General features: G+C 38.3%; 1 protein-coding gene across 1 annotated transcript; it reads right to left on the bottom strand.

Moving 5' to 3' along the window:
- Positions 1-5,274: 5,274 nt before the first annotated feature.
- LOC124157113 (WD repeat-containing protein 26) lies at positions 5,275-25,216 on the bottom strand. Its single transcript, XM_046531612.1, has 12 exons — positions 24,612-25,216; positions 24,000-24,099; positions 23,847-23,906; positions 23,577-23,713; positions 21,709-21,843; positions 15,001-15,120; positions 13,595-13,733; positions 12,928-13,188; positions 10,956-11,101; positions 9,133-9,341; positions 7,436-7,615; positions 5,275-7,222 (listed from the first exon to the last, which is right to left on the bottom strand). The coding sequence occupies exons 1-12, from the start codon at positions 24,821-24,823 to the stop codon at positions 7,158-7,160; spliced, it is 1,764 nt and encodes a 587-aa protein (XP_046387568.1). The 5' UTR covers positions 24,824-25,216; the 3' UTR covers positions 5,275-7,157.
- Positions 25,217-26,948: the final 1,732 nt, after the last annotated feature.

Below are 26,948 nucleotides of genomic sequence, written 5' to 3'. Positions count from 1 at the left end.
CATATGCATAGACCCATGCCACATTCACGATGCACTGTACTGAGATGGCCTCAGAAGAAAGGACCTTAGCATAAATCCTAGCTACGGTGATGCCAAGTGGTGGCAGCCCCATGTTCCTCCACCCACTCCCATTGGCAGGAGGCAGCCCAGAGTGGTGCCACCCAGAGGTGCCGACTCCATGGGGCTTGAGGGGGCCCGAGCCCCCTCAAAAATTCATTATGGAGGGGAGAGGAAAAGATTTGTCAAGCATGTCGATTTTCCCCTGAGTGTCTAGTTATCGAGAGAGAGAGAAAAGTTTTCATGGTTCTAATGTTGATCATATGACTTTTAAAAAATGCTACAAAAAAAACCTTTAGAACTCACTATTTACAAAATTTCCCAGGGCAAGACCCCCAGTGTGGTCCCCCAAATATTTTTTATTATTCGGCACCCCTGGTGCCACCTCCAGGCAACAGTTAAAAGATGAACCTAGTTGGGCCACACTGCTCAGAGTGAAGTACTCCGTTGACACACCAGCGTGTTCAACCATGCAGTCTGAACCTAGGGAGGATGATAACAGCTCCACAGCAAACGTATAAAATTCTGATGGAGGGAAACATTGTTTTGACCCTACAAGGTACACTGTCAAGTGTTGACCAGAATTTGCGCAACCCCTATTGTGGCCATCTAGTGGGAGGGGGACTTGAAATTTTTTCAGTTGGGGACTCAAATTTTAGGCACACTATATTTTGTTTTTTCTTTAATGGGAGACTTTTCACTTACCTGCAGAATATTTTGATTTATTTTCAAACATATCAGGAAAAATGACAATATGTATTATGCAACAACACCTTTAAGCACGACCTAGGACGTGCTTAGTTAGAGCTCCTATTCTTCCCTCACAGCTCACTTAGACGATAAAAAAATTGTATCCACACTTTTGGAATTAGGTAATCCTTTGAGCCCCTCATAGAATGCTAGCTTGCAGAATACTCTTTGGAATATTATTTGTGGTGAAAGACGTAAATGACCATTCACAGATTGGACCAGAGGTGTGACCAAATTGCTCTCTATAGTTCACTGATCCTTGACCATCTCATCAATGAGATGGTTTTCTCTCTCTCTGGGAACATCAAATAATAGTGGTAGCTTGTGTCAGGGGTGCAGCTAGGAATTAAGGCTAGGGGGGGTTTTAGGCACAACTAATACTGGGGTTTAGGGGACATGGAGTATCCCTCAGGGTTAGGAGGAGGTGCAGGGGCCCTCCCACAGAAAATTTTTAGGATAAATGGTTCAAAATCGTGGTTTTTACGGCTTTCTGAGAGATATTTTATCCACCCTTACACTATTCTATAATTAATATTAATTCAATTATGCAAAATGGATTAAACTTATAAATTTCTCTCAGCTCTGGGGGGGTTTATCACTCAAACCCCCCCTCGCTGCACCACTGGCTTGTGTCACTCCTATGATGGTGCAAAATTCTACCATCCTTTTCGTTACTCTCTCATACCTACCCTAATGGGTGATAGAGGGCTCATAACCGTGTTGGTGCCTATTTTTGTTTTCTTTCTTATTTTCCATCCCTCCTCAATGTATATGTTAGAAAAGTCTCAGACTTACATACCCAGCATCAGTGGGTATCCTTGCAAAGTTCCAAAACTTTGTTGGACCCACCAAATTAATTGAATAAAACGTTGAGTGGAATTGACTAAGTTTTAATGTATTTATTTAACCATATATTCAAGGTTCTACAAAATTAGTTTTTAAGCATTGATGACTTAGAGATGAAGGCTGGCTGTTTTGCATTTATGAATATTCTTGAAAAATGATTGCTAAATTTGCATGAATAACACAATACGGGGAGGACTCCAAAATATTACAGCTCACTTTGTACAGAGAGGATTTTGCTACTCTAGTTAACCATATTATGCGCGGAGGTTTCTTTGCTTTAATATAACAAGCGTCAGCTATAATACTGTAGTGGTACATGGGAAGTAATCCTTCTATTGTAATGTAAATCTTATGAATAATAACATGCAAGAAAACCACTTGACATCTTTCATATTATCATACGTTGGTTAGTGAGGGCTCTCTTGATACAGGATAAATAATTACATACGCTAGGGTAGTTGGGAAAGTTGCCAAAAAAATTCATCATCATCATTAGTCAATCCTAAGATTGGTTTGACGCAGCTCTCCATTTCTCTCTCCTATCCGCTAATCTTTTCATAGCTACATATTTCTTCTCTTTTACATCCTTTATAACCTGTCCTACATAACTCATTCGGGGCCGTCCCTTGCCCTTTTTCCCTTCCACTAGTCCTTCAACGATTGTCTTCATCAGACCATCGTGCCTCAAATTGTGTCCAACTAAGTTGTCCCTTCTTCTGCATAAGGTTTTTAGGAGGTTTCTCTTTCCTCCCACTCTTCTTAGCACTTCCTCGTTACTCACACGGTCATTCCATTTTATCTTCATCGTTCTTCGGTAGCACCACATTTCGAATGCTTCCACTAAAATAAACTAAAAAAATTAATTGATTAAAATTAGAGTTAATATAAGTAAAAAGTTAATTTTCTGAAAAAGTAACTTATTTCAGTCAGAGTGATTTTTACGCTAAAAGTTTTCTTTTCAGTTACGTATTTTAAAAAATATTGTATTTCTCCAAATATAATTCCTCCCCCTAATTTTGAGGCTTCAGTGTCAGCATAAATTTGTGATACATGCGTTTGAATATAGTCCCCCCTTTACTTTTACCACAGGCATTTTGGGAACAAAAAGGGGGACTATATTCAGAGAAATGCAAACAATCAGTTCAAGAATAACTTATGTAATTGTAAGTCATTAAAGTTTCATGACATTCTCATTTCAAAATTAGTTTCAGACATCATTAAACTCAAAATTGCTACTAATGCTCTTCATTTTCATACCCTACCATCCAGTGGCGGATACACATGGGGGGCGCGCGCCCCCCCCTTGCGGGTCCGCCTGTATGGCCGAACATTGCAAAACCACAATTGTAACTTTTTTATATCAAGATGGCATTGTCTTTTACATGTTTATAATCACTTTAAATAAAATTTTCATATACTTTGCCTGTGACTTGATCATTTTTTATTACGATAAAAGTAAAGACAACCTAAGATATGTTGCGCCCCCCCCCTCGAGTTTTTTCTGTATCCGCCACTGCTACCATCCCCTTCCAAGGCAACTACTGACCCAAACCCCAAGGGCGTACCAAGAAACACAACTTGAGGGGGGTAAGCCGTGGCCGTTCATGTTGTAACACAAAAAAGTTAAGGTAACCAAAATGTCTATAAAAGTATAACTGCACATTAAGTTTTAAAAAATTTCTGCTAAAAAAATTATTTTAATTAGATATTTAATACCACTTTTCTTGAATATAAAAAAATACTTTTGTTTTGCACTAAATTTACTTTTGCTTCTAGCTGCCCCCTGCTGCCCCTCGCTGGGTACGCCTATGCCAGGCCCCCCACCTTGGGCAAGCTCTGTAAGAAGGACCTTCAGATTAAATACACTGATTCAACTTTTGGTCAAGTCTCCTCCATTCATTCCCTCCTCTCCTCACATTTCCGACTCTTGGGTTGAAAAGCAATGCATGAGCCCTCTATGACAATGTATTTGAGAGGTGTTGTGTTTCTTCATCTGGTAGTATGTGTCAAATACCTTAAGGACACTCCACTCAACTCCGCCAATGAGGGTACGTCTCCAAGTGTGTGAACTGGCACATTTTACAGATATGTTACTTTCAATAAGCCCCTCTCGTTACCAGCTGTAAGCTTTTAGTGACATTCATGCCATAAAAGACATTGTCTTAGAGTGATCTTGTATATTCTCATCTGAGTCTCAAAACTTGGGCAGCCAATCCAATCCACCCCACTTTTGTTACGACACATTCATCTGATCTTATTTATTGCTTACTTGAACAAATATCGTAGAATATGGTATTCTTAGATATAGACTACCTATTTCTTCCCCTTTGTATATTGTACAAGCTTCATGTCCACATTCAAACAGATAAAAATTCCCCAAAATTTGATAAATAAAATTAACTGAAGTTATTTTCGAATTAGTTAATTTAAATTTTAGCAAATAAAAGTTAGAGAGATAATTTTCTAGAAAATTAATAACTAAATTAAATAGTTAACTACATTTCAAAGGATTAATTATAGTCTTTAATTTTTTAACTCATTATTCCCTAATACATATGAGCTAGGACTCGGAGGCAAATTGAAACAATATGACTCCTATCAGCAGATCTCTTATTAGTAAAATGAAGAGGCTAATCTCACAAGGGATTGTCTAAATAATTAGAAAGAGAAAAAATAAAAGAATTATTGACAGATGGCTTCACTAGATAACAAATATCTGGAGGAAGATAAATATGAAAGTATTTTAGAGAAAGGATATTTTAGCGATGATAGACTACAAGATGAATTTGTATGAAGAATTTATAAACAAACTGAAATCATAGGATCTGTCTTATAATGACATTATTTGTGCTTCAACAAGCTATGCAAACCTTATGCAAAACATAACACAGATACATAAGCTTGCAAGATCCCTCTCCATCAAATCAGTCTGGTAGAAACCCTACCTAAAAAACTAAATACAAGGGTACAAGGCACTTCAGCTCTTGTAGAAGAGAAGCACTGAACAAACTAACTTTTGCTAACAAAATGTCTTCTTTAGGAGTGCATAAACAGTACATAATTAAAAAATTGATCGGTTTCATTTGAGGATAATTTAATCATCTTCAAACAACCTCTATACTAAAATGAAATGATTAAAATCTCAGTAAAATGGCATGGTGTTTCACAGAGTTAATATTGTCTTTTCATTAACAGCCAGTGATAATAACAAATTATTACTTATCATGTTACCCTGCTATAAAGACAGACTATTTTTAAAATGATATTCAGGCCACTCAACTAGCCATAATAAAATTTTTAAAGAAAGAAAATTTTTATTATATTATAGTGACAAATTTTCACTCAATAAAAAATAATAAAAAACCACAGTACAAAAGTAACATCCTACATATATACCTATGTTAACATGTTCAAACTTGCCTCAATATAGTATCTGTGAGAATGATCCTTGTTATATGTTAAAAGCTGATTGATACATGAAACTGAGTTCATTGGCCAAAGCCAGAAATCTCCCAAAACATATCTGTTCAACACAGAAATGAGAGAGATAATTAGTTTTGTGCATTCAAACGTCAAGGTGTGGTCCACATGGTTGAAACGGAACCATTGACTTTTTTGGCCAAAAAATTGAATCCACCAAAACGTGCCAATCCACAGTTTCAATCACCTGGTACACTGCTTTGGTATTTATCTTCGGGTTTTAAAACTTCACATAATGTACGTACTTGCAAATATTGCAAAAAGGAGTTCATTTGCACGAGTTCCACTTCAATCATAGAATGATCCAAGTAGCACTTTTCATGAAAGATTCACTTCAACACAACATATATATTCTTGTAAACTTACTTCCAAGTTTATTTCATCATATGAGGAAGTAAATCTCACATCTTTACAGTAACTTAATGCCATATCTTAAAAATTTCACAGACATCTGAAGAAAAATTATAAATTAACAAGAGAATTAAAAATATACACACATGACTGTACAAAATTTCCTCCGTACCACACTCTGTCACACTATTTATTGCATAACACGCACTTTCATGAAGGAAACAAAACAAATGCTAGGTAATACCAGCAAGCAATCAAGAGAGGAGTCTTAAAAAGGCATATGCCATCTAGACAGTATATACCACCAACAGAAGACAAGGCAACCTTATAAAGCAGAGTCATTTATACTATGGGTCAGTCAGTTTGGTTCTTGGTTTGACTGGTTCTTGAGGTTAGTACCAGTATCGTAAATGAAGCCAAAAAGAATCAGCACCGAGTTCATACGTACAAAACTTAAGTTTGAAATGCATACATTTGTAGTTAAAAAAAATTTAAATAATTTTTGTTCAGGAACCAATGAGTAGTGAGATACTGTGATTTCCTATTACCATTACAAAAATCATTCAGACCCTTTGAAAATTAAGCAATGAAAATTGAACACTTGACTAAGAACTGGAAGCAAGAAGCTGGATTGATAATTGCTGCCAGGAACCAAACCACAATCCGGAACCAACCCATCCTTAATTTATACCTTTACAGCGATAGGATGTGTTTGATCAAACCTTTTGCTACCTGAGAATCCATCAAATGTGATCAGAAAATAGGCTTACGAGTAGCCATTGGGTCTTTGAGATGGTATGATCAGCATCTTAAGACTTTATAATTGCATATAGAGAAAACTAAGCCTCCTTTCTTTCAGAGGTGATGATGTCTCCTACACAGATAGTAAAAATTCATTTAACAGAGTGCATTACTGGGTCGGAAATGCTTTAAATAGTGAAATAAAACCTTGGGACTATATAAAGGACTCCACGTCAGTATTCTCAGTAACAGGATTATTTTGGCAATCACAGAGTTGAACATATAATTCCATAATTACAGAGGTCACCAAAGAGCCAGAACCCCTCCTTTGATTTGACTGAAGTTCATCCTTTGACAATGACCATGAGACTCCATAATTAAAAATATATGTATTTCATATATGTGTATATATAATATATAGCTCTGACTACAGTCACAAACAAAAGTAAAAAAAAAGAAATAGAAACTGAGTGTCAAGAATGCTGTGTTCCCTTATTGGTATTCCGTTCTTAATTGAAATTCGCACCCATCACACACGTTGGGAGCTTGTGTTATTTAGTGAACCTCTTTACGCAGATATTCCTTATTCCTCAAATTATGGATGAAGGCCATATAAATCAGTCTTGATACTTTTTCCACACTCGTTATAAAGTTTCCAAAGGTATTTCTCACTTAATATTGCACTGGCTTAATTACAAACTTTTTACTCTATATATATTGGTATGCATACCGATCAACTTTAAAGCCGTGGGTGCTTCTATTAATGAAAGTGAAACCATTCGTTACCAATCGTGCATTACAACTTATCCACTGTTACTCGCCTAAAAACCCAACTATAGCACTTAACTCGACAGGACATTTACCACTCAAGAGGAGTAACCCAACTGTTTTTGTAGGAGACACTTGGTGACTTGCAACAACTCAACAAACAGCTACGAAATCATATCTTGCCAAACACTTCCATTGGATGATGAAGAGGATCCGTCCCCAGAAGTGCCTGAAAGTAGATCCAACCAGTCATTACATAGGCACACCGACCCGATCCCCCACTAAATCCATTACAATCAACAGGACAATAAAATGAAACTGGTGAACTAGGCATTTGCTAGGCTAGTGAGCTATTTTTTGGGGGGATTATCTTAAATACGTATTAATTGTATGAAGTATGAAGTGTTGATTTATTCAAGCAACATTATCCTCACACACAAACCTTTGGTTTTCCGGAATTTCTCAGCAGGGCCCCATATTCGGATGGTGCAGTCATCCGAGACCGATGCAAGCATTTGGTGGAACACGGGATTCCAAGCCACACAGTTGACTGTTCTCGTATGCCCTGTGAGTGTCGCGATTGGCAATTCACGTTTTATATGCCAAACATACACTTTGTTATCTGAAATATTTAATAAGAGCCATATTAAAACAACAACTATGAACTAAAGAAAAGGAAATATGTAACACTATCTTGATTGTAGGTAGGTATTAGGAGGAGGCGATCGACGGGTGAAGTCATTTGCTCTAGGGAAGGGGAGGAAGAGTGGAGGGAAACCCTAAGTCTGCATTAACTGCTCTTAACAAAAGATTCCAGGGGGACGAGGCTTTACATTCCAACAGAATGCTGTACCTGAAAGAATCAGAACCCAGGTTCACAGGATGGAAAGCTAACACTGAAGCCACAATAGGAGTCCCCACACAATCTTGATTTAAACACTTCATTCCTTTGCGATGTTTATATTGGATATACATATTTATTATACTGTTTTAGTCACAAAAATTTTGCCTCTATTCCAGTGTCTTCAAGTCAAGGTAATGACACTAATAATTAGCAGCCTTTAACAGTGAGGGCTAATGTTAGACAGCCCATTCCTGGCAGTAACATTTTGACCTGAAGACAGCCACTCAAACATTGGCAAAATTGGTCAGTAAATGTAATGAAACAGCACTAAGAAAATTCCCAACCATCTTTGCAATACTACTCAAGCATTTCAATATTATCTGGAGATTACAGTGATAAAGGAAAAAAATGGCCATGAGTGTTACAGTAGACTCTCGTTAATACAAACAACATTATTACAAAGTTATGGTATTTATGAAGTAAATCGTTGGTCCTGACGAAAAGGCTAACCCAACCTAAAGTAAAGAGAACGTTATTACGAAACTATGAACTTCAGTCCTGGTCCCGGTGGTTACAAAATGAACTTTATTACAAAGTTCCAAGGGTAAAATACGGCATTTAGGTGGATACACACTGGGGTATGTCATAAGCATTGCGCTAAGTTCAAGTTCTCCTCGTGCACTGTGCCCAAGACCGGCAATTATGGTTCTTTCTTCACTAGCATATACTTCAGTATGTGTGCAGTATCATATAATAAGCTTAAATTCTGTGGAATCACGGTGACTCCCTCATTACCGCTTGTAAATAGGTCATACAGTAAGTCCTTTTCTTGTGCAAATTTGATTTACAAACTTTTAGAGATACGAATTTCCGAAAAATTTAGGAGTGCCCTAAATTTCAAATTTGGTGCTTTTGGAGTTGGCCGATGTGATGTGGTGTGGCCTAAAGGAGCTCGCACTTAGGGCCTTTGCACACTAGGCCACCATGGTGGTGCCACCATGGAAGCGCCACTTCGGAAGCGCATTTGGTGGCGAGTAATCTTGATGGATGTGGAAGAAGCTTGTGGGTTTGGTAACTTGCGGAATAAAAGGAAAAAAAACAAGGAGAAAATACTGGATACACCCGTTTTTACACTTTACATCTCTGTCCGAGTACACACTTTATAAATTAATCGTTTTTTTTTTGCTCTCCTGAAAAGTTGCAATTTTTGAGATACGTGTTATTAGAACTTAGCCATCGACATAATACATTTTTGATTTGTGAATTTGATGGCAGATAAGTTTAGACAGACTCACCTTCACTTCCGCTGGCTACAAAATCTTGATTCACACCTCCAAAACAGCTGTGTATGGTAAAGTGACCTTGGGTGACACCTTGGAACTTGCGCACAAGGCAGCGGTCAGTGAGGTCCCAGAGGTGAACGCCTTGAGTAGCCACATTGAGAAGTGCCAAACGGTCCGAGCGATCGACTGAAAATGCCATGACTGGGTGGTCCTCTTGCAGTCTGCATGCATAAATACAAAATAATTCAGTCACAATACTATCCATGGAAATTATGAAATTAAACTTAGCTTCTTAAAAATCACAAAGGCTCCTACATTATTGGAGACATGAATATTTGAGACCTAATTATTGCTTTCCATTTTTGAACGTGGGTATTCTGTTGTTTCGATTGTTTGTTGTTTGCAAAGCATTCCATTGTTTTGGGGTGAAACTTAGTGGAATTTACCCGTCATACTGAAATGGATTTCATCTGAAAAATTCTGAGTGCCTCTGGAGTTTGGCAATTTTGTCCGAGTTATGATGTAGAAGTTAACCACCAAGGGATTCATGCTGGATTTTCGTATTTTTCCGCGCTCATCTATTTTACCGTGATAATGCAGTGATTTTTTTCCAGCATGAGCAATTTATTTAGAGTCAAGAACCATGATAGTTCATCAAAACTCTGATTATCATTCTCTTTTGACATAAAATAGCTCCAGATAAATATCTTCGAATCGACAACGATATCAACCAGCCGCATGTTGGTAAATGGGCTCCGGGATATCTAAATTACGATGTAAAATAATGTTGTTCCGTAGGGAAAGAATGCTCTCACTCACGATCATGACAAGGGAAACACTTCCTCGGTTCTTTTGCTGTTCCTCCGTGGAAACTGACCTTGGAATGGATTGTAGAAAGAATCTTCTAGTGAACTGCACAAATGATATTGGGCCTCCTCTTTTGAAAAGAGAAACTAGCCGACTGGAAAAATATTGGGCTAACGATGGACTGTCCGTAGAAATAGAGTTGAAAGGGGCATAAGCCATCAAGTGAAAACATTACGAGAAAACCGTCATTGTAGCGGCCCTCGGAGAATAACTCGCCTCATCAGTCGTCACGTATCATTGACGCAGGTCTAAAATTATTTCATCACTTCTCTAAAAGTTGGTAACATCCATTTGTTTAACGCCGACGAGGCGCCAAATAAGGGACAAGTCGTCTCACTACGCATCGTTTTTTACCGTCTACCATCTTCTGATTTATATTATGAAAGATAAACGACCTCCTAACAGCATGCGCGGGATGAATTTTGCTGTGTTAGAGGCGTGGGAGGGGGAGAAGCGAGCGTGGAGGGGAAGGGATCGGCCTGCGGCTCTGGTATCCGCGACACTGCGTGGGCGTTGGAATATTTTCTTCGCGGACGCGGACTCAAATTAGGCATTTTGTGGCTAAACGGTGGCAGATACGTCAAAATGCACGAAATTTTTGCCCTGAAGGGCAGTAACTCGGCAAAATCTATAGGGAATGACCATAAAATATTATATTTTTCGAATTTTGACCCTCCCCCCCTAAATTGCATTTGAGCGAGGGTCAGGGGTTCACGTACAGGTCTCGAATTTTTCAGGCCTTATTTTTGATCGGTCCCACAACTTTTTTTCATTGGGCCAGATGGATTTGAAAAAAATCGATTTTTGCGATCCGCCCTAAATATGATTGGAACATTTTATCTAAATGGAATTAAAATCTACAAAAAGGCAGACATAAATCTAAACCATGATTTATTCTGAGCTTTCACACACACAATTCTGGAACTGAGCGTTCACACACACAATAAAGTAACAAAAGATTTTCTCACATGTTGAAGTCTGAGAGGTCATCAAAATTATAGCCTCTAACTCTGTGATGAGTATCTGCTGCAAGAACTGTTTTCCCATCTGAACGACACCACAGGCAGTTGACACGAACTCCCTCCCAAGAGTCCATAACATTACCTTCCAGATCCTGCAAGCAGAGTAAAAAACTTTTCAATGCAAAGTCAAGAAAAAATCAAAAACATAAAAACTATGCTATCAAATTTAAATAGGACATTGGTTTTAAACTTCTACTCATTTAAGGTCCAAATTTATAATTCAAACAAAAAAAAAGTCTGCAACCCATTCAAAATCAGGACTAAAAAAATCGAATGACGCCTATTATGAGCACAAACACAATGGACAACGACAACAGTGAAGTAAAAAATGGTAGAAGCTGTTAATTGGAAAGCCGGAGAAAAGTGACCTCACAGGGATTCATACCCAGAATCTCCGAATGTCCCATGGGGTACTCTACAAGTTGCACTACTAGAAGACAATGATTTTGGTGGGGCTTATACTACTAGTTATCTCTCCAATTTTACTTTATGGGATGGCTGAATGATACTATGGCCACATTGGCTTATTTCACGAATTTTCCCTGAAATACATGTTCCTGTCTACACGAACTTTTCTCGCTCTCAGCATTGCATGCAGCTGACATCTTGGCCTCTGCCTTGTTTCCCATTCAGGGTTCCCACTCTAACTACATTTTAAAATTCACGGTTTTTTCCAGGTTTTCACGGTTTAAATTGCGTCAAATTCACGGTCTGTTTGATAAGCCATTTTAGGAAGAAATATTACTCTCATAAAAGTCACTGGCCGCGCGTTAACTAAAAATATAGCAAACACGATAAACGCCGGGAATGCAAAACGCAGCAATGAAAGTGCTCTTATGAGGTCGCCTATCATTAGCAAAATTTAGGGCCGGCTAAAGGTTGTGAGTGAGAAAAAGGAGGGTGACAGGGAAGTGAAGAGGTGTCTGACTTCTCGCCAGGGTTAATGATCACTTTGGTTAAAGGTAGTTCGATCACGGCCTTAAGGTCTGTGTGTCGTCATGACACACAGACCAATATTTGCGCTTCGAATATACGTGTGCAGATAAATGTGTGGACAGTATCTGCGAGTGACTGACCTATTTTTCTTTTGATCCGTCAATCGTAGATCTAAAATCAAGTTTGAGAGGTTTTTAAGGTTTCATGACGAAATTCACGGCTATTTCCAGGTTTTTTCACGGTAGAAGAAATTCACGGCTTATTCACGGTTTTAAGGTTTTCACGGTTGAGAGGGAACCCTGCCATTCTTAAGGCTACCAAATTCAGTTCAGCAGCCTTTAAAATTCAATTACATTCAGTTTTCTTACCTGATGTTGAGTAAGAGAAAAGGTTATAGACATCACATATATATGTTAAATGATACATGTTTCTGCCTCTCTCCCACTAATGAGAGAGCGTGAGAATCTCTGCCTTCCTGCTTACTTCCGTGTCTTATTCTTCTGTTGATGAATGGTTAGTTGCCTTGGTGCCATCTATTGAACACACTTGTGGGCACAAGCTATAATTTTTTTAAACCTCCATTGAAATCCTGGTAAACCTAAGTAAATGTCCCAGTATAAAAACTTGAGGAGCACAGAGCACATTAAGTGATTTTGAGTTTGAGTTGCAATTCCCCACATTTTCAATGATTTTTTCCTGATTTTTGGCAACTATTATGTGCTTTCCAATCCGCTGCTTTCTTTTTCCATTTTGTATAGCATACCCATGTTCTCTTAATTCCTCCTAATTCAATTTGTATCGATTTATTTATTCACTAAAATTATATGCATATAATAAAATGACCCTCATATCCAATTGAAGACACACATTTGACCATACACTACCACAAAAAAAGACTTTAAGCAAACAGGAACAGTAAAATGCATATCTAAGCAAGGTCACACTTTCCATGCAGCCAAAAAAAAGCTGTAAAAAAACTTACACACTGATAGAACTGCCCACGTATACCACCAGTGACAAACTTCTTCCCATCCCGGTGCCAGGAGCACGACGTGAGTGAGTCCTCAGGTGACTGAGACACTTTGACCCGAAGCTCTCCCGTCTCGGCATTCCACACCCACAACTCTGGGCAGTCCTCAGGGCCACACGCAATCACATGGCGGCTGTCAGGGCTCCAGCTCAAGTACGCCACCCCATACGAATGGCCCTCCAAAGTCTTGCGATTTTTGCACACCAAGGTTTCCTAAATTTAGAGCAGTAATTATTGTTGTTACAGATACATATGTACAATATTAATGAACAATGTAAAAAGGTATTACAGACTCTAGAAATAATAAATTGGGAAGAAAAAATCTTGATTAGAGAAGAACAGTACCAAGCAAAAAGGAGGAGCATTAAGTACATACTGTAAATTAGAAGATCAAATGTAAAATTTCAAATATAAACTTTTTAATTATCAGTTTCAAGAAAGGCAATGTCATACGAAATTTGAAATTTTATCATGCAATGAAAAGCACAATGAGGCATATATATGCATTCAAAAATGACATAAAGGCAAAATACAGCTCAAGGATTATGCCCCGTGAGTAGCATAAGGCTAATTCACATGGACCAATTTTTAAAGCGAATCTTTCATATTTTGAACTTACAGGATCAACATCCCAAATAATGACTGTGGTATCCTTAGAACCAGTAGCCAACTTCAACCCATCTGGTGAAAACCGGCAGAACCAAACCTCATCACAATGATCATTGAGTATTTGTATTGTCTCACAAGGAAACTGCTCCCTGAAAAAGAAAAATAATTATTGCAATTTTATAGACCAATTGATTCATTATGTCTGATATTAGTTTTTTCTTGCCAATTGATGGAAGAAACTTTCCTCACATCAACGTTAAGCATGTGCATTGATGCATTATCAAGCTACAATATGGAATGAAAAGACTCAAATGGCCGTTAAATATCTCCCAATCTCAATTGCATACATTAATTACTTTGTTGGTGTGCGGGAAGGAGAGTGTGTCACCACGGGGACCAAACCCCAGCCTCCCAACCAGAACAGCCAAACTCACTTATAAACACACCCACTCATGCATGCAAGCAACCAAACCAAGTTCCTTTGTGAGAGCTGCAGAGACCCAAACTAAGGCTTCATGGTCTACAACCCAGGATTCTTTACAGGGCTGGAGAGACCCCGCAAAGGGTGCCTGGTAGTCGGGGGCGGTCTGGCCAGGTCGGCTGGTCTGCAATCGCCGAGGGCCCCAAGCTGAGGGGGCCCCCACAATATTCGCATCTATCGTGAAGCGTATATGAAAGGTGTTATACAAAAAGACTCTGAGTAATTGAACCAAATTTTTTTTGCGATTAGAAAATAATAGGTTTTCATTAGTTGCTTTATTAGTTGACAGCATTCTTAGTGCAAAAAGATTGTATGAAAAATAAATAAAATAAAAGTGTCAGAAGGTAGAAGAGAACCTGATGCTTTATGGAAAGGGTTATTTGAAGACGTTATTATATAGATCTTTTAGATTTCATAATAATTTCAAGGAACAATTTCACTAAATAATAGATCCATAAGGCATTAGTAAATGTAATAAGATAAATCTCCATTTTTTTTACTTTTGTTTGCATCGCCTGATTTCCTTATGTTTGAAAAAATTATGTGTTTCATTTTGATTTATCTATCATCTTTGTGTTTATTCCCATTTGCTCTTTTTTCTGATGTATCCCATGTGCTTTATGTCTGATAAAATTATATGTATCATTTTGACATGCCCTATATTTGCTTTTATCAAATCGTTCGGTAAATAAAGATATTATTATTATAAGCGGTGATAACTCAGCAGCCCTCTTCAGCAACAAGAAGGAAAAAAAGCACTTACGATGCAAGGTCGAAAGTCACTTTCAACCTTGCGTTGGAAGTCACTTTCAAAGGGATGTGCTTTCTTTAGAGAAGAATGATCATAACAAGCATGCAAAAAATGAGAAATGGTACAGTACACCCATAAATGCAGGAGCTTTGGGATGATGAAGCCAAAGGCGAATGTCTCTTACCTGGTGCACACATGGTCAACAAGGAGTGAAACATTCTCGAGACCGCTTTCTGACTGAGTGTTGTGATATGGGCAGCGATTCTTCTGCAAATCCACAGCCTGGTTGAGCAAGGTGTGCAACCTATTTGGAGAGGAACAATGATTTAGGCCATATAATTCACAGATTGAAACTACCTATATCTGTAAGTGGAAAATACACGAGGGAAATGTTGGAAACTCGGACTTCAGAATTTGAGAATTAAACTTCGTTCACTATCAGTTAAACAAATGTATCCATGGACCACACCTTGTATGGGGTTACATGACCAAGACTTACCCTTCCGTCAGATGCAAAGGATCTGACAGGTAGAGCACTAGTTTTTTTTCATTTCTCCGTGCCACTAGGCGGCATAGACCCTTGACGCTTAAAGTAGCTTTTTGTTTCGACACATTTTATGCAGCCATTCACTTTTCGCATTCATGCCGATAGATCATTGGCAGATTATTCAGCATAATTAAACAAAATATGTAATGGCACAATAAAGCAAAATAAAAGCATTGCTAGATAAATAATACAGAAAAATAAAGAATACTGATCTTATAGAATTCACATGCTAAAATACATTACAGTGGAACTCTGTTATAACATCATCAAAGGGACCAGAAGATTTTTAACGTTATATCCGAGTGACGTTATAAAAAAGTAGCCTTAAATCTGAGTGAATACAATACAATAGTGTGCCTGTGTCAGTGACCTTGTAGAATGTAGGGGTGGGAAGGGATAAGACCCAGGTATGCGGGACAGCCCCTGCTCCCTCCAGACACCAATTAAACAAAAGAGTTGCTTCCCGTCACCAGCTCAACGTCCAGCTTGTGACCTGTTTTTGCTTTTGATGTTTCTACACATGGTTTCTATGAAATTTGGGACATAATACAATCACACTACCACCTTTGCAACCTAATAATCGCAAAATTTTTGACGCTATACCCGAGCGTCGCAATATTTGTTGACGATATAAATGGGTTTTCGTACAACGTAAAATGTTCAATTTTGGCTGGTCTGCATAAAATGTGACATTAAACCCGAGTTGACGTTACAGCCGATGCCATTATAACCAAGTTCCACCGTATATATAATAATTCTTAAGAGCCTAAAGAGCATGTTAAATTGCACCTTGCTGGATCGATCCGGGGCTGCATGACAAATCGTAAAGGGGTCTATGCATAGCACGAAAGACATCATATGAGTTCGACAACACCGATAATGGTGCTTTAAACTTTAGAGGTGTAACACAGAGTCCTGCTAAGAGTTAATAATGTTTTCCCACATCTGTGCCTGAACCCAGCAATTCCAATATTGCACCTGACGAAAGGTTAAGGGGGCATCCAATAACTAAGTGAGGTGTTCAGGGGGGAGGGGGTCAAGTTAATTCTCACTCAATCTCACGTGGGGGAGAATGAGGGTCCTGGCAAGTATCACATATTTTATTCTGCAAGAAACAGAGTAAAATTGCAAGAAAACTGGGTTGAATTGAGCGAAATGTGTTTCTCTATTAAAATATGACTAAATTCTACACAATAATATCTATCGAGGTTGTTGGCTTTGGCTGTACGAAGGCTTTGAGCATTTCTTTTTCGCCCTGCACGGAGTTGTTTCTCAGCAAGGAATTGTCCAGGTAGTCGCTTCCTCCACTTAATGGCCTTGCTGAGGGGAGCCGGACCCTTTCCTCGGCAACTGGGCAAATATAATCCTCGACCCTTTCCCCGAAGGCAGCGCATCACGGCGTACTTTTGCTGTCAGTTTATTGTTACTAGTGCAATTTTAATTTTTTTAAATTGTTACTATTGCAGCAAATGTCAGTTTATCAATGTATACCTTTCATTTTGCAATGCCTCGACAACTTTTAAACGAAGTTCTACGGTTATTTTTAGGGTTTTCAGCAAAAGGGCATTATATCATAGACCAACAAATACTTTAAAGGGAATGAAATCATTCAATGTAACTAGCATACTTCTAGATTTTTACGATGTATGATATTAACATATTTTAGATCCATGATGCCCAAATCCACACTCTCCTCATTCACGTTTGCTCTTCACGAGCATGCAAATGTACACTCCACCACAAATGTACACTTAGAATGTGGTTAACAGAGTAACGTATATCTTTAGATGTAAATCATAACAATATCGCTCCAATAAAGTTGCTAGTAAGGTTTAAAAATTACAATTAAACATCTAACCTTAACGTCTCCAAAATTTGTTCTAGGTGATGATGAACTCCGTTAATATGAACGCTAGAGTTCCGTTTAAAATTTGGAACCAATCAGCAGAACATCCAGAATGTAATTCTTGGCATTGATTTTCAATAAATGCAACATGTCTGTTTTTAGTTATTCTAACTTATAAACAAATAAGTGACTATGAGCACCTTCCTTGAGTGGGACATTAAGTGCCGGAATGGGCCGAGATAATCCCCACACGGACAATAAGAAAGGGTCGGACCTCTCGTGCCTAGGGACCCTAATGGTGCTTGGGACCCACTTGGCATGCTTGACAGCAAAGCCATGAAAACACGGCCTTCGGCCTTTAGCGTCAAAAAATTCAAGCCGTGGAAACACAGCCTTCGTAGGGAAAAGTTTAATGCATGCCCTGTTACATAAAAAGGGCTCACTTAAACCATTGCAGCTCCAATGGATTCCATTGCAAAAACCTCCTAAGGAAAGTTTTCTTGGCATTAAATTTTTTTTCACATGGATGCAAATGTTGAATTATGCTAAAATTCTTTGCTATGCTATTTTTATGATATATAAGGATGTTTGATTCTTTGTAACCTTTGTACCTGAGGATGACGCCGCTGTGTCGAAACTAGTTGTACCGCGTTAATAAATTGGTGGATTAATACATACCGTATTTTCCGGCGTATAAGACGACTTTCTAGCACCTAAAATCTTTTTTAAAAAGTCGGGGTCGTCTTATACGCCGGGAATGTGGCAGCAAGGAGGAGGGGTGGCCGCACTGAACAAACACTTCACACATTTGCAGAACCCTAACCCTAACCCAGTGCTGAGATCTAATATACCAGGCTTTGTGAACTTCCATGTTAAAAGGAGGCCAAGGGAGAACCAAGCAAGACAATTAAACCAAAGTTTTACAGTGGTACTAGCTTGCACAGCTGATGGCGCCAAACTGAGACCAATGGTTATTTTTAAAAGAAAAACAATGCCGAAACTCAAGTTCCCTGTTGGTTGTTTTGTACATGTGAATGAAAAAGGCTGGATGGATGAAGAAGGGGTAAAGCTATGGCTTGATAACGTATGGAGCAGGCGACCAGGTGGACTTATTAAAAAACGTAGCCTACTGGTGTGGGATATGTTCAGGGCTCATTTAACTCCCAGCACCAAGGAAAGGCTTGCGAGACTAAATACAGATTCAGCAGTTATTCCTGCAGGATTGACATCATTGGTACAGCCACTGGATGTGTGCCTAAACAAGCCGTTTAAAGATCGCATTCGAGAACAGTGGAATGAGTGGATGGTTAGCGGTGAGAAGTCATTCACAAAAGGAGGAAGCATGCGTGCTCCACAGTTGGATGTTTTGTGCAAATTTGTTATAAAAGCCTGGAATGACATTGATGCAAAAACAGTAATAAAGTCTTTCAAAAAGTGTGGCATATCAAATTCGTTAGATGGTATGGAGGACGACTACTTGTGGCAAAATGAAGAGGAAGTCGAAGCTGAGACCACACCATCTGATACGGAATTTGATCCATATGATGATTGCCTTACAAATGTAGAACAAGACGTTATTGATGTACTGATGATATCAAATGACGAACAGGAGGATTTTAAAGGTTTTTAAATGGAAACTGCGTTGCTGACTCGCAGTGACTTGCGAGCTCTCTCTATCGTTTGTTAACTTCCTTGTATCAGACTGCTTTAGGAAAAGTTTAATCCACTTGCACTGTTTTAGTTTTATATGTTTTATGAGGAACTGACTTATGTTTATTAGTGACCGTTTTCATGCTATCATGTCATGCCATGATGTCATGAGCATATTAATTAAAAATTTCTATATTGAAATCAAATCTGATGTTTTTTATTTACCGGTAGTGTGCGTTGGAAAAGGGGTAGTCTTATACGGAGAGTATAGCACGAATTATATATTTTAACAAAAAAGTTGGGGGTCGTCTTATACGCCCAGTCGTCTTATACGCCGGAAAATACGGTAGTTTGTTCGTTTTTATTTATTGAAATGAACTCCCACTAAGTTGAGCCTGTGACTATAGACATTATTGAATTATGCTACTTATGTATTGTAACAAGTCATATCTATGCATTATCTCTGCACTTGATTTCCTTTCTTTCCTAAATTATGACAGAACATTCCCACAATTCAGAGTGTTTTTAAGGGGAAGCAAATTAGCATGTGCCAAAATACAATTCGTGACCTAAGCTTGAATTGTAAGAAAAAATTTACCTTGGTTGACTGTTGATGAATAATTATTGCTAAGTCCACAATGTGGTTTGCTAGTCATTTATTTCTCCAGCATTAAACCTGAAAATTCCATACAGTGGTGAAACTCGCCATAGTAATTTTATTGATATGAAAGTTATAATTTTTTTGATAGAAATTGAAGAAATTTCATCAAGTCCAATTCACAAAAATAAATAACGAAAAGTTGAACGAACTCATCCAAATAACTGCTTTTATTGATCAACTGGTAGGAATTTTTAATAACAAGGCCACAATACTAGGGAGTAAGGCGATTTTACTAGACTGATCATGGCTAATTTTCAAAGTAAAGGAAAGGAATTTATTGCCTCTAGGGGATTTTGGGAAAACTGCCAGGAATTCCAACATCCTCTTTCACGAAGTCATTCTATGATAGTGACCTTCAAATAGCAGGAACATTAAAAGCAACCATTTAATTAAGGCGTGTACATAGAATTTCTGAATGAATCTTTGATTACAAATATCACTGAAGGATAGTTCACATAGCACATATCATACTGCCATTCTAAAAGGAATAAAGTCAAACCTCTTCATAACAAACTTCTTGGACTAGGAAGATAGGTTGTACAGGTGAAAAGAAACTACTCTTTATTTCCCACTCAGCTCTTAAATTAACCCGATGGATTTCAACAGCAATGTTTCATTTTAACAGGAGGGGGGAGCCATATTAGGTTAGTTAAAATGCTGTGTGCAATGTACAAAGTAGTTTCTTTTAATATTTTTATCTTAAAGAAATTCCACTAAGTATCAACTTCATCCAATTCCAAAAATTATGATTTCCAAAAGATTTTTGACAGAAGACATGATGCTTTGATTGCATTTCATATATGTATATTTTTATGTTAATGCCATGCTGATCATTTAAAATACTGTCTCAAAATTATAGTGGGGAAAGCCTCTTTTAGTATTTCTGTTCTATAATGCATTAATGAAGCATACAATATAACACACCAAATCAAAATTCAAGCTCTTAATCAACACATTCCATCCTCCATTCTACCACCGTACTATTTCCTCCAACCTTCCTATTGATGCAGTGATTGTGAAAGCAATGTTAAAATTCACTAAGATGATCAATTATCTACATTTCACTATTTTTATCCAAAATCTATATGCATATACATTAGCACAACACAGCGCCGAGCGATGCGTTTTGTTTAATATGTTTTTTGACAGTCTCATAGGTGCATGAGCGCAACGATCGTATTTAGGTAGTTATATGGTATGCCTGGAATACGTACTTGAGCTAGTACATTGTTTATTCTACGGTGGCATACTTGGATTGGACTTTGGTACCAGCCTAGAAGTTAGAAGCTTAGGCGAATGACTTTGATGTTCGAACAAGTTTCTGGTGCATTTGAAACCAAGTGAACAAAATCATGTGCTCGAATGAAGCATGCTATCTCTGGGAAGCACACGTTTGGAACTCACATAGGCCCTGAATCTCAATATTTTACAATAGGATTTGTTCACTGAAGAAGTTGGAAGGCAACGGAATATACAAACTCAAGTGTGTCAGATTGTGACACAGTGTATGTGGGGCAGACGGGTACGGCATTCCTGACAAGAACAGAAGAGCACAAAAGGTGTTTTCGCAACGGGAATTTAAAACAATCCCACTTTGCGAAGCACATGTGGGGAGAGGGACATCATAGTGACTTCATACCGGACATTTTACACCAAGTCAAGAAGGGGAGGAAGATGGATGCCCTGAAAGAGTTAGAGATTAAAAGGAATTTGAGTTTGGGACATGTATTTAATGACATTGTCTTCCTGAGAGACTCACCTCTCATTACCACTGCATTTAACTTTCGCAATTTACCCCGCTCCAAACCTACCCTTTCCCGTGGCCAAGGAACCTTACCTGCCTCTCCTAGCCTGAGCTTAGTCACGCAACCCAACAGTTCCCTCACCCACCCTCCTACTCCACACCTCGAATTTCTCCCCCTGCATAACCCTTCCCCCTCCCCCCATGCTAGAATTTGGGTATTTATTGGGTTGTCTAAGTAACAAACACTGTAGTTGCGAATGACGCCTCAGCATCTTCATACCAATAAACAATTTCCAGTGAAAAGTTACCAAGGTTGTTATTTTTCATTTCAACATGGATTTTCACAAAGTTAAAGCCGAATCGATTGATTTCAAGGTAAAAGATGCCTGAAAAAGCAAGTTAGGATTGACAAGCATGCTATGGGTAAAATAATTCCAAATTTACCTTCTTGGAGGAAGCATGATTGAAGGAGGCAAGTATTGCTGCAATTTATCCATCAAGAGGGCCCTGGACTTTGAGCCTTTACCATCCCAGCTGGCCCTCTCTTGCAATTCCTCACAGCCACTGAACATCATGTAACTGCAAGGAGCAAACAAAGACACAAAATGAATAAAGGATGGTAGTTTTCACTCACCTCATATAAATCTGCCAATGGAATCCTTTGCATATTTGATATAGTATTTCTTGAACACATATTTGTTTTATATTTTCATACATACATTCACACAATCCTATTAGTATCAATTTAAATTGACAGAATGGGGAAGAAAGGGATTCAAATTATCAGCATAAAAACAAACGCTAGGTAATACAGGTAGTTTGGGTTTTCCCAAAGTAACATAGTGGTAATAATAACATTTTTAAGTGCATTACTCATAAAAAATGTGTCAGTACTATTCGCCAGGGATACAAACCTTTTGAACTGGATGCCTGCACAGTCCGCCTGCATAGTGGTCATGGGGTAAGCAGACATGAGAGTGCCAAAACAAGAATATATGCCCATTTTACACTGCTAAATTTTGGAGAATTTTGTTAGGATCCAGATATGATAATACTTGGGTAAATTTGTACTTTATTGGTCTCCTCTAAGCAGTTTCTTAACAACAACTTCTGACTTTTCAACCTAAATTTTTCCTCTTCGATGTTCTTCACTTTTGCATCATGGAGTGCAAGGGTTGTCTCCACACCAATAATGATTTAGAAAATTTTCAAACCATTCACAACATCACCAATATCAATATTGCTCAGCTGGTAGATTGCCTTTGCTCAGTTTAGAACGTACAACTTTACGCCTCTCTGAGATAATCATTGATGTCACCACAAAGAAATGACAAGAATGGCTTCAGTGTCTGATACACTTGGAGATATGGCTCATATGATGATGCTATAATCATAAATAGATGAAGTTTTGCTAGCAGAAGATCTCAAAAAGGGCTCAATTGGGCAATGTTTACAAGTCATGCTACAGCCTCAAATACTGAAGAACTTCCCCGACAAAAACACACATTCGCCTACTCTACAGGGGCTTTATTGGGTGAAATTTCTACTTATATGATGATTCTAGTGTTTCGGCTATGATGTGATACCATTTACATCTTCTTGTGATGAGAGACTGCATCAGAAGATGGTTTAACAGGAATTAGCATATTCTTCAAGTTTAACTATTTGCAGGGGCGTGGCTGTAGGGTGCATTTAAGTGCTCCACTCAGGATACGATTCCTTAAGGTATCGGTTTCCCCTTCATTTACTCAGAAAGCATGGCAGATGGGGCTGACATATGAACACACATCTTATGCTTGTCATACAAGGCAAAGGGGAATGAACGAACCCAGGAGGAGAGCACCGACAGCACACTGTGCTGCAAGGTATATGTCACTAACTAATTAACATTGATTCCTACATTTCGAAAAAGATTCTGAGATCCCAAACATTTTCGTGGCCAATTCCGTCGCATTTCATTCCTCTGTCTTTACCAGGTATGAGGGCACCCTGTTTATTTGAGTTAACGACAGATCTCTCAGGGCCTGTCCTTCACCATCTCCTCATACCTAACCCATAATTTTCTTCCTCCCAAAACAAATGAGACGTATACATGACCGTGCTTTGCGGGTGTTTGGCACATTACCAGTCAAATCTACCCAAAGAAATGTGACAAATCAAAAGTGTGGATCATTCCTAGCCAAATTTTTCTTTTGGCATCACTCAACGGTAGTGTTGACAGGACACATCCAATGAAAGCAGAACCCCAAAGGAAGAATGTAGTGCTGTACAATGACTCAACACTTTTCAAGATGGTCTGCCACAATTCTCACCTGCTCAGCTCATGCACTCTGATTGTGTTGTGCTGCAATGGCGTCAGTTCATACCGAAGTACATGTAAGGCATCAATAACTCGGCCATCATCCAAGTATTCCAAATATTTTTGCTCCAAGAGCAGAAACTTCATTTCCTGTCATGCAAAAAATCCAAATGTAAGTCACACGCGTCACAATATCCATTCACAGGCATTGCACAGCATTTCTTCAAGGACACATTGATTCAGGAGTCCAAAAACTGAGCATAAAAATATATTATTGGCTTACAATGAGACTGTGAGAAGATCCCTCCAATAATGGTTTCAGTTCATTTAAGTCGTTATCAGCCTGTAAGTAAGTTGGGCATTATTTTCGAATTCCATCAAATGATATTCAATTAATGCGTAGGAAACTGACTATAAGACGTCGAAAGATCACTACCTTGGTCCAGTCTCCATCCATAACATGCTGTCGGAATTTAGCTGCGGCAGGATGGTCCAAGCGACAGCCAGATTCTCGCATCAGTAAGTCGGCAGTTCGGCTAATTAAAATAAATATGTTGAAAATTAATTCGAGTTCATACAAGGCAATTGAACATTAGCATTTTTTTGTGAGCAAGACTGATTCATCGTATGAGATGGAGTGATTCGTGGGAAAAAAAGGAGGGATCTGAAAATATTTTTTTCAAATTTGAGGGTTGCTGCTTCAATGACTAACACAAGCTGAAGATAAATACTTAGGAAAAAACTTCTCTAGAAAAACTGATGCAGATGCACCTGCGAGAACTCACTGAAGAATCAATACAGTAGCGGGATTGAATGACAATGAATCTTAAACCAAAACATTGATTTCAGCACAAAGGATGTTTGTTTACAAACAATGTCCTCCAACATTTACATGAGGAAATTGTCAATAAATTACACGAACCAGGGTGGAAAATGATTGATAATGACTATGCAGTTTTTTTTCCATGATCTAGCATCAAAGAAAAAAAATCGAAATTATTTTTATGATGGCCAATAATTTTTCAATAATATCGAACACCATACATACTTTAAGCCAATACTTTTGAGGTGTTGGCCAATCAGTCGTACGATGTCCTGGTTGGTTTTGTCTATTATCTTGGGGGCAATATCTCCATTAGTTTCTCCGTTGACAGCATTATTCGCTGTATTTATATCCGATCCATTTTGGTGACTGGAGGATGCTTGTTGACCCTCAGACGCTCCATTGTGTTGCGCACAGCCATTCGTTGCCTGCTGCATTGTAGCTTCCAAAGTACGTTGTTTTTTGCGCGGTGGCGGAGCTAGCCCACCGTCGTCTGACTCCCCGCTCGAGGCCAGGCTTGCTAAAGGGTCGCCGTGATGAAATTTTTGGGAGTACAGTCCCTTTTCCGAAGAAATCTTGCGCGATTGCCAAGATATCCCTTCACAGAGTCAACAGTACAGACACCTTCCCTCAGCTGAGCGATGTTTAGATGATGACGTCACAGCAAGAACCTGGGAGCAAGAATCGCTGACCAGCAAAACTGCCTTTAAAGGAGCTTGGTTAATATGCACTGCGAGTTTAATAGTTAAATCGACAACCCTAATATAATGCCATGGAATTTCTATGACCCTTTTCTAAGCAAGCGAGGGCGAACGCATGCCATTGTGTGGTTAGATGGTTAAATACTCCGCGAGCTCCAACTTCCTTTTAAGACCTGTTAATTTAATTCACCGAGAAAATGTTTAAAATTTCAGGTTAATTTAAAGAGACACATTTCAAATAATTTCTTTGCCTAATAAAAGAAATAACTTTACATAATATCGATTATTACATAAATGCAAAGCCAATTAGATAGTCGTTTGAATAGTACTCCACAGATGGCATGAGCACCGCTGTAAGGTCATTTTCTCAAGGTGCAACAGCTGTGCACAGTAGCTAGTACCTCAAGAAGAGCGCCACTTTCTCTGCTTTTGAAATAGTGGCGCTACCTGCAGCTTAAAATATTTCCTGTTGTATTCAATATTCGGCCCAATTTCTGGATGAAGAGCTTGTTTTACTCTGAACTATCTCTCGATTATTCAAAATCATTCCGAAAATTTGTCAAATTGTTTTCGACAGGACTGCCCAGCGAACTCAGCTTAAAATATTTTAAAGAGAGCCAAATACAAGAACCAATTTGTGACGATGTTCTTTGATGTTGGAATGGACACAGGTAACTTATCTAATAATGGCATTGTAGACTAAAATATTTCGCAGTCAAATAATTATCAGTGACATGTATTCTATGGTAGTGAACGTTTCAGTTGGACGTTAGGATGAACACGCTATACGTATATAACGTTACGTATATTCTGAACTTACTAAAGCTTAATTAAAGAATTAGCTTCCTGACTGTATCATTATTTATAAACGTTATGTCAAGTATCCAGACAGTAAAACTTTCATACTCGCAGTTTAACAGTTCATTTTGTGAGACGGCTTGATTGGGAATATTGGAAAACTGAAAATTGTTTTCGAGTGTTTTTTTATTATTAATGAATATTTTTATTGCATCGTGAATCCCTTCAATTTGTATCGGTAATTTTATATAAGTTTGCGAGGTAAGATTGACGAAATTATAGTTGGATTCTAACAATAGAATTGCATGTTTTGATTTTAATATGATTTTTTAAAAGATATTGCTTATGTTTCCGCCGAATAATTTTTAAAGACGATTCAATCAATTTTTTACTCTTCAATGAAGATAGTCATTTATTTCCATATTGGCCATAGATGTCGATCTACTTCGTGTTAAACAAATGACCTACCTCGAAGCGTTTTTGCATTGTGCCGCGTTTTTTTACGAAGCTTTATGTTAGTGTCAATTCATGTGAATGATGATATAAATAAAAGGTAAAATATTTCTTGGAGTGTATTAAACGAGGTCAAGATAAGGAAAAAAAGATATAAATATAGTATATCGTTAATTCATAATTGTTTTTCCTTGAAGCTAAATATTGGGAGACTACAAAAGTCATCTAGACCCAGAGGCGGCATCGAGATCTGTAAAGAGAAATCCATGAAAACGTGATCTCTCTTCGGTGAGTATCTTTTTTAACCTCTTCTATCACTACTGATAGCTGAAAGGCATAACGACAGAAGCTTAAGAGATTAGCTTTGCTCAGTGGCGGATACAGAGAAAATTCAAGGGGGGGGGGGCGCAAAAGACATCTTGAGTTACCTTTACTTTTATCGCAATAAAAAATAATCAAGTCACATGCAGAGCTTCAGAAGTTTTAACTAAAGTGATTTAACACACATTCAAGACAATGCCATCTTATGATATAAAAAAGTTAAAATTATGGTTCTGCTATGTTTGGCAATACGGGTGGCCCCGCAAAGGGGGGGCGCGCGCCCCCTGCG

The sequence above is a fragment of the Ischnura elegans genome, chromosome 4, assembly GCF_921293095.1.
Source record: "Ischnura elegans chromosome 4, ioIscEleg1.1, whole genome shotgun sequence".
In the NCBI taxonomy this organism is placed as follows: domain Eukaryota; kingdom Metazoa; phylum Arthropoda; class Insecta; order Odonata; family Coenagrionidae; genus Ischnura; species Ischnura elegans.
Note: the sequence above shows the minus strand (reverse complement) of the source record. Positions and strands in the feature narration are given on the sequence as shown.

Coding starts and splice junctions, on each gene's coding strand:
- LOC124157113 (XM_046531612.1), bottom strand. CDS start 24,823: ATGCAGCAGGCAACGAATGGCTGTGCGCAACACAATGGAGCGTCTGAG. Junction 23,907..23,999: donor TGGATGGAGACTGGACCAAG/GTAGTGATCTTT, acceptor ACTTACTTACAG/GCTGATAACGACTTAAATGA. Junction 7,616..9,132: donor TGTAGCCAGCGGAAGTGAAG/GTGAGTCTGTCT, acceptor TAAATATTTCAG/ATAACAAAGTGTATGTTTGG.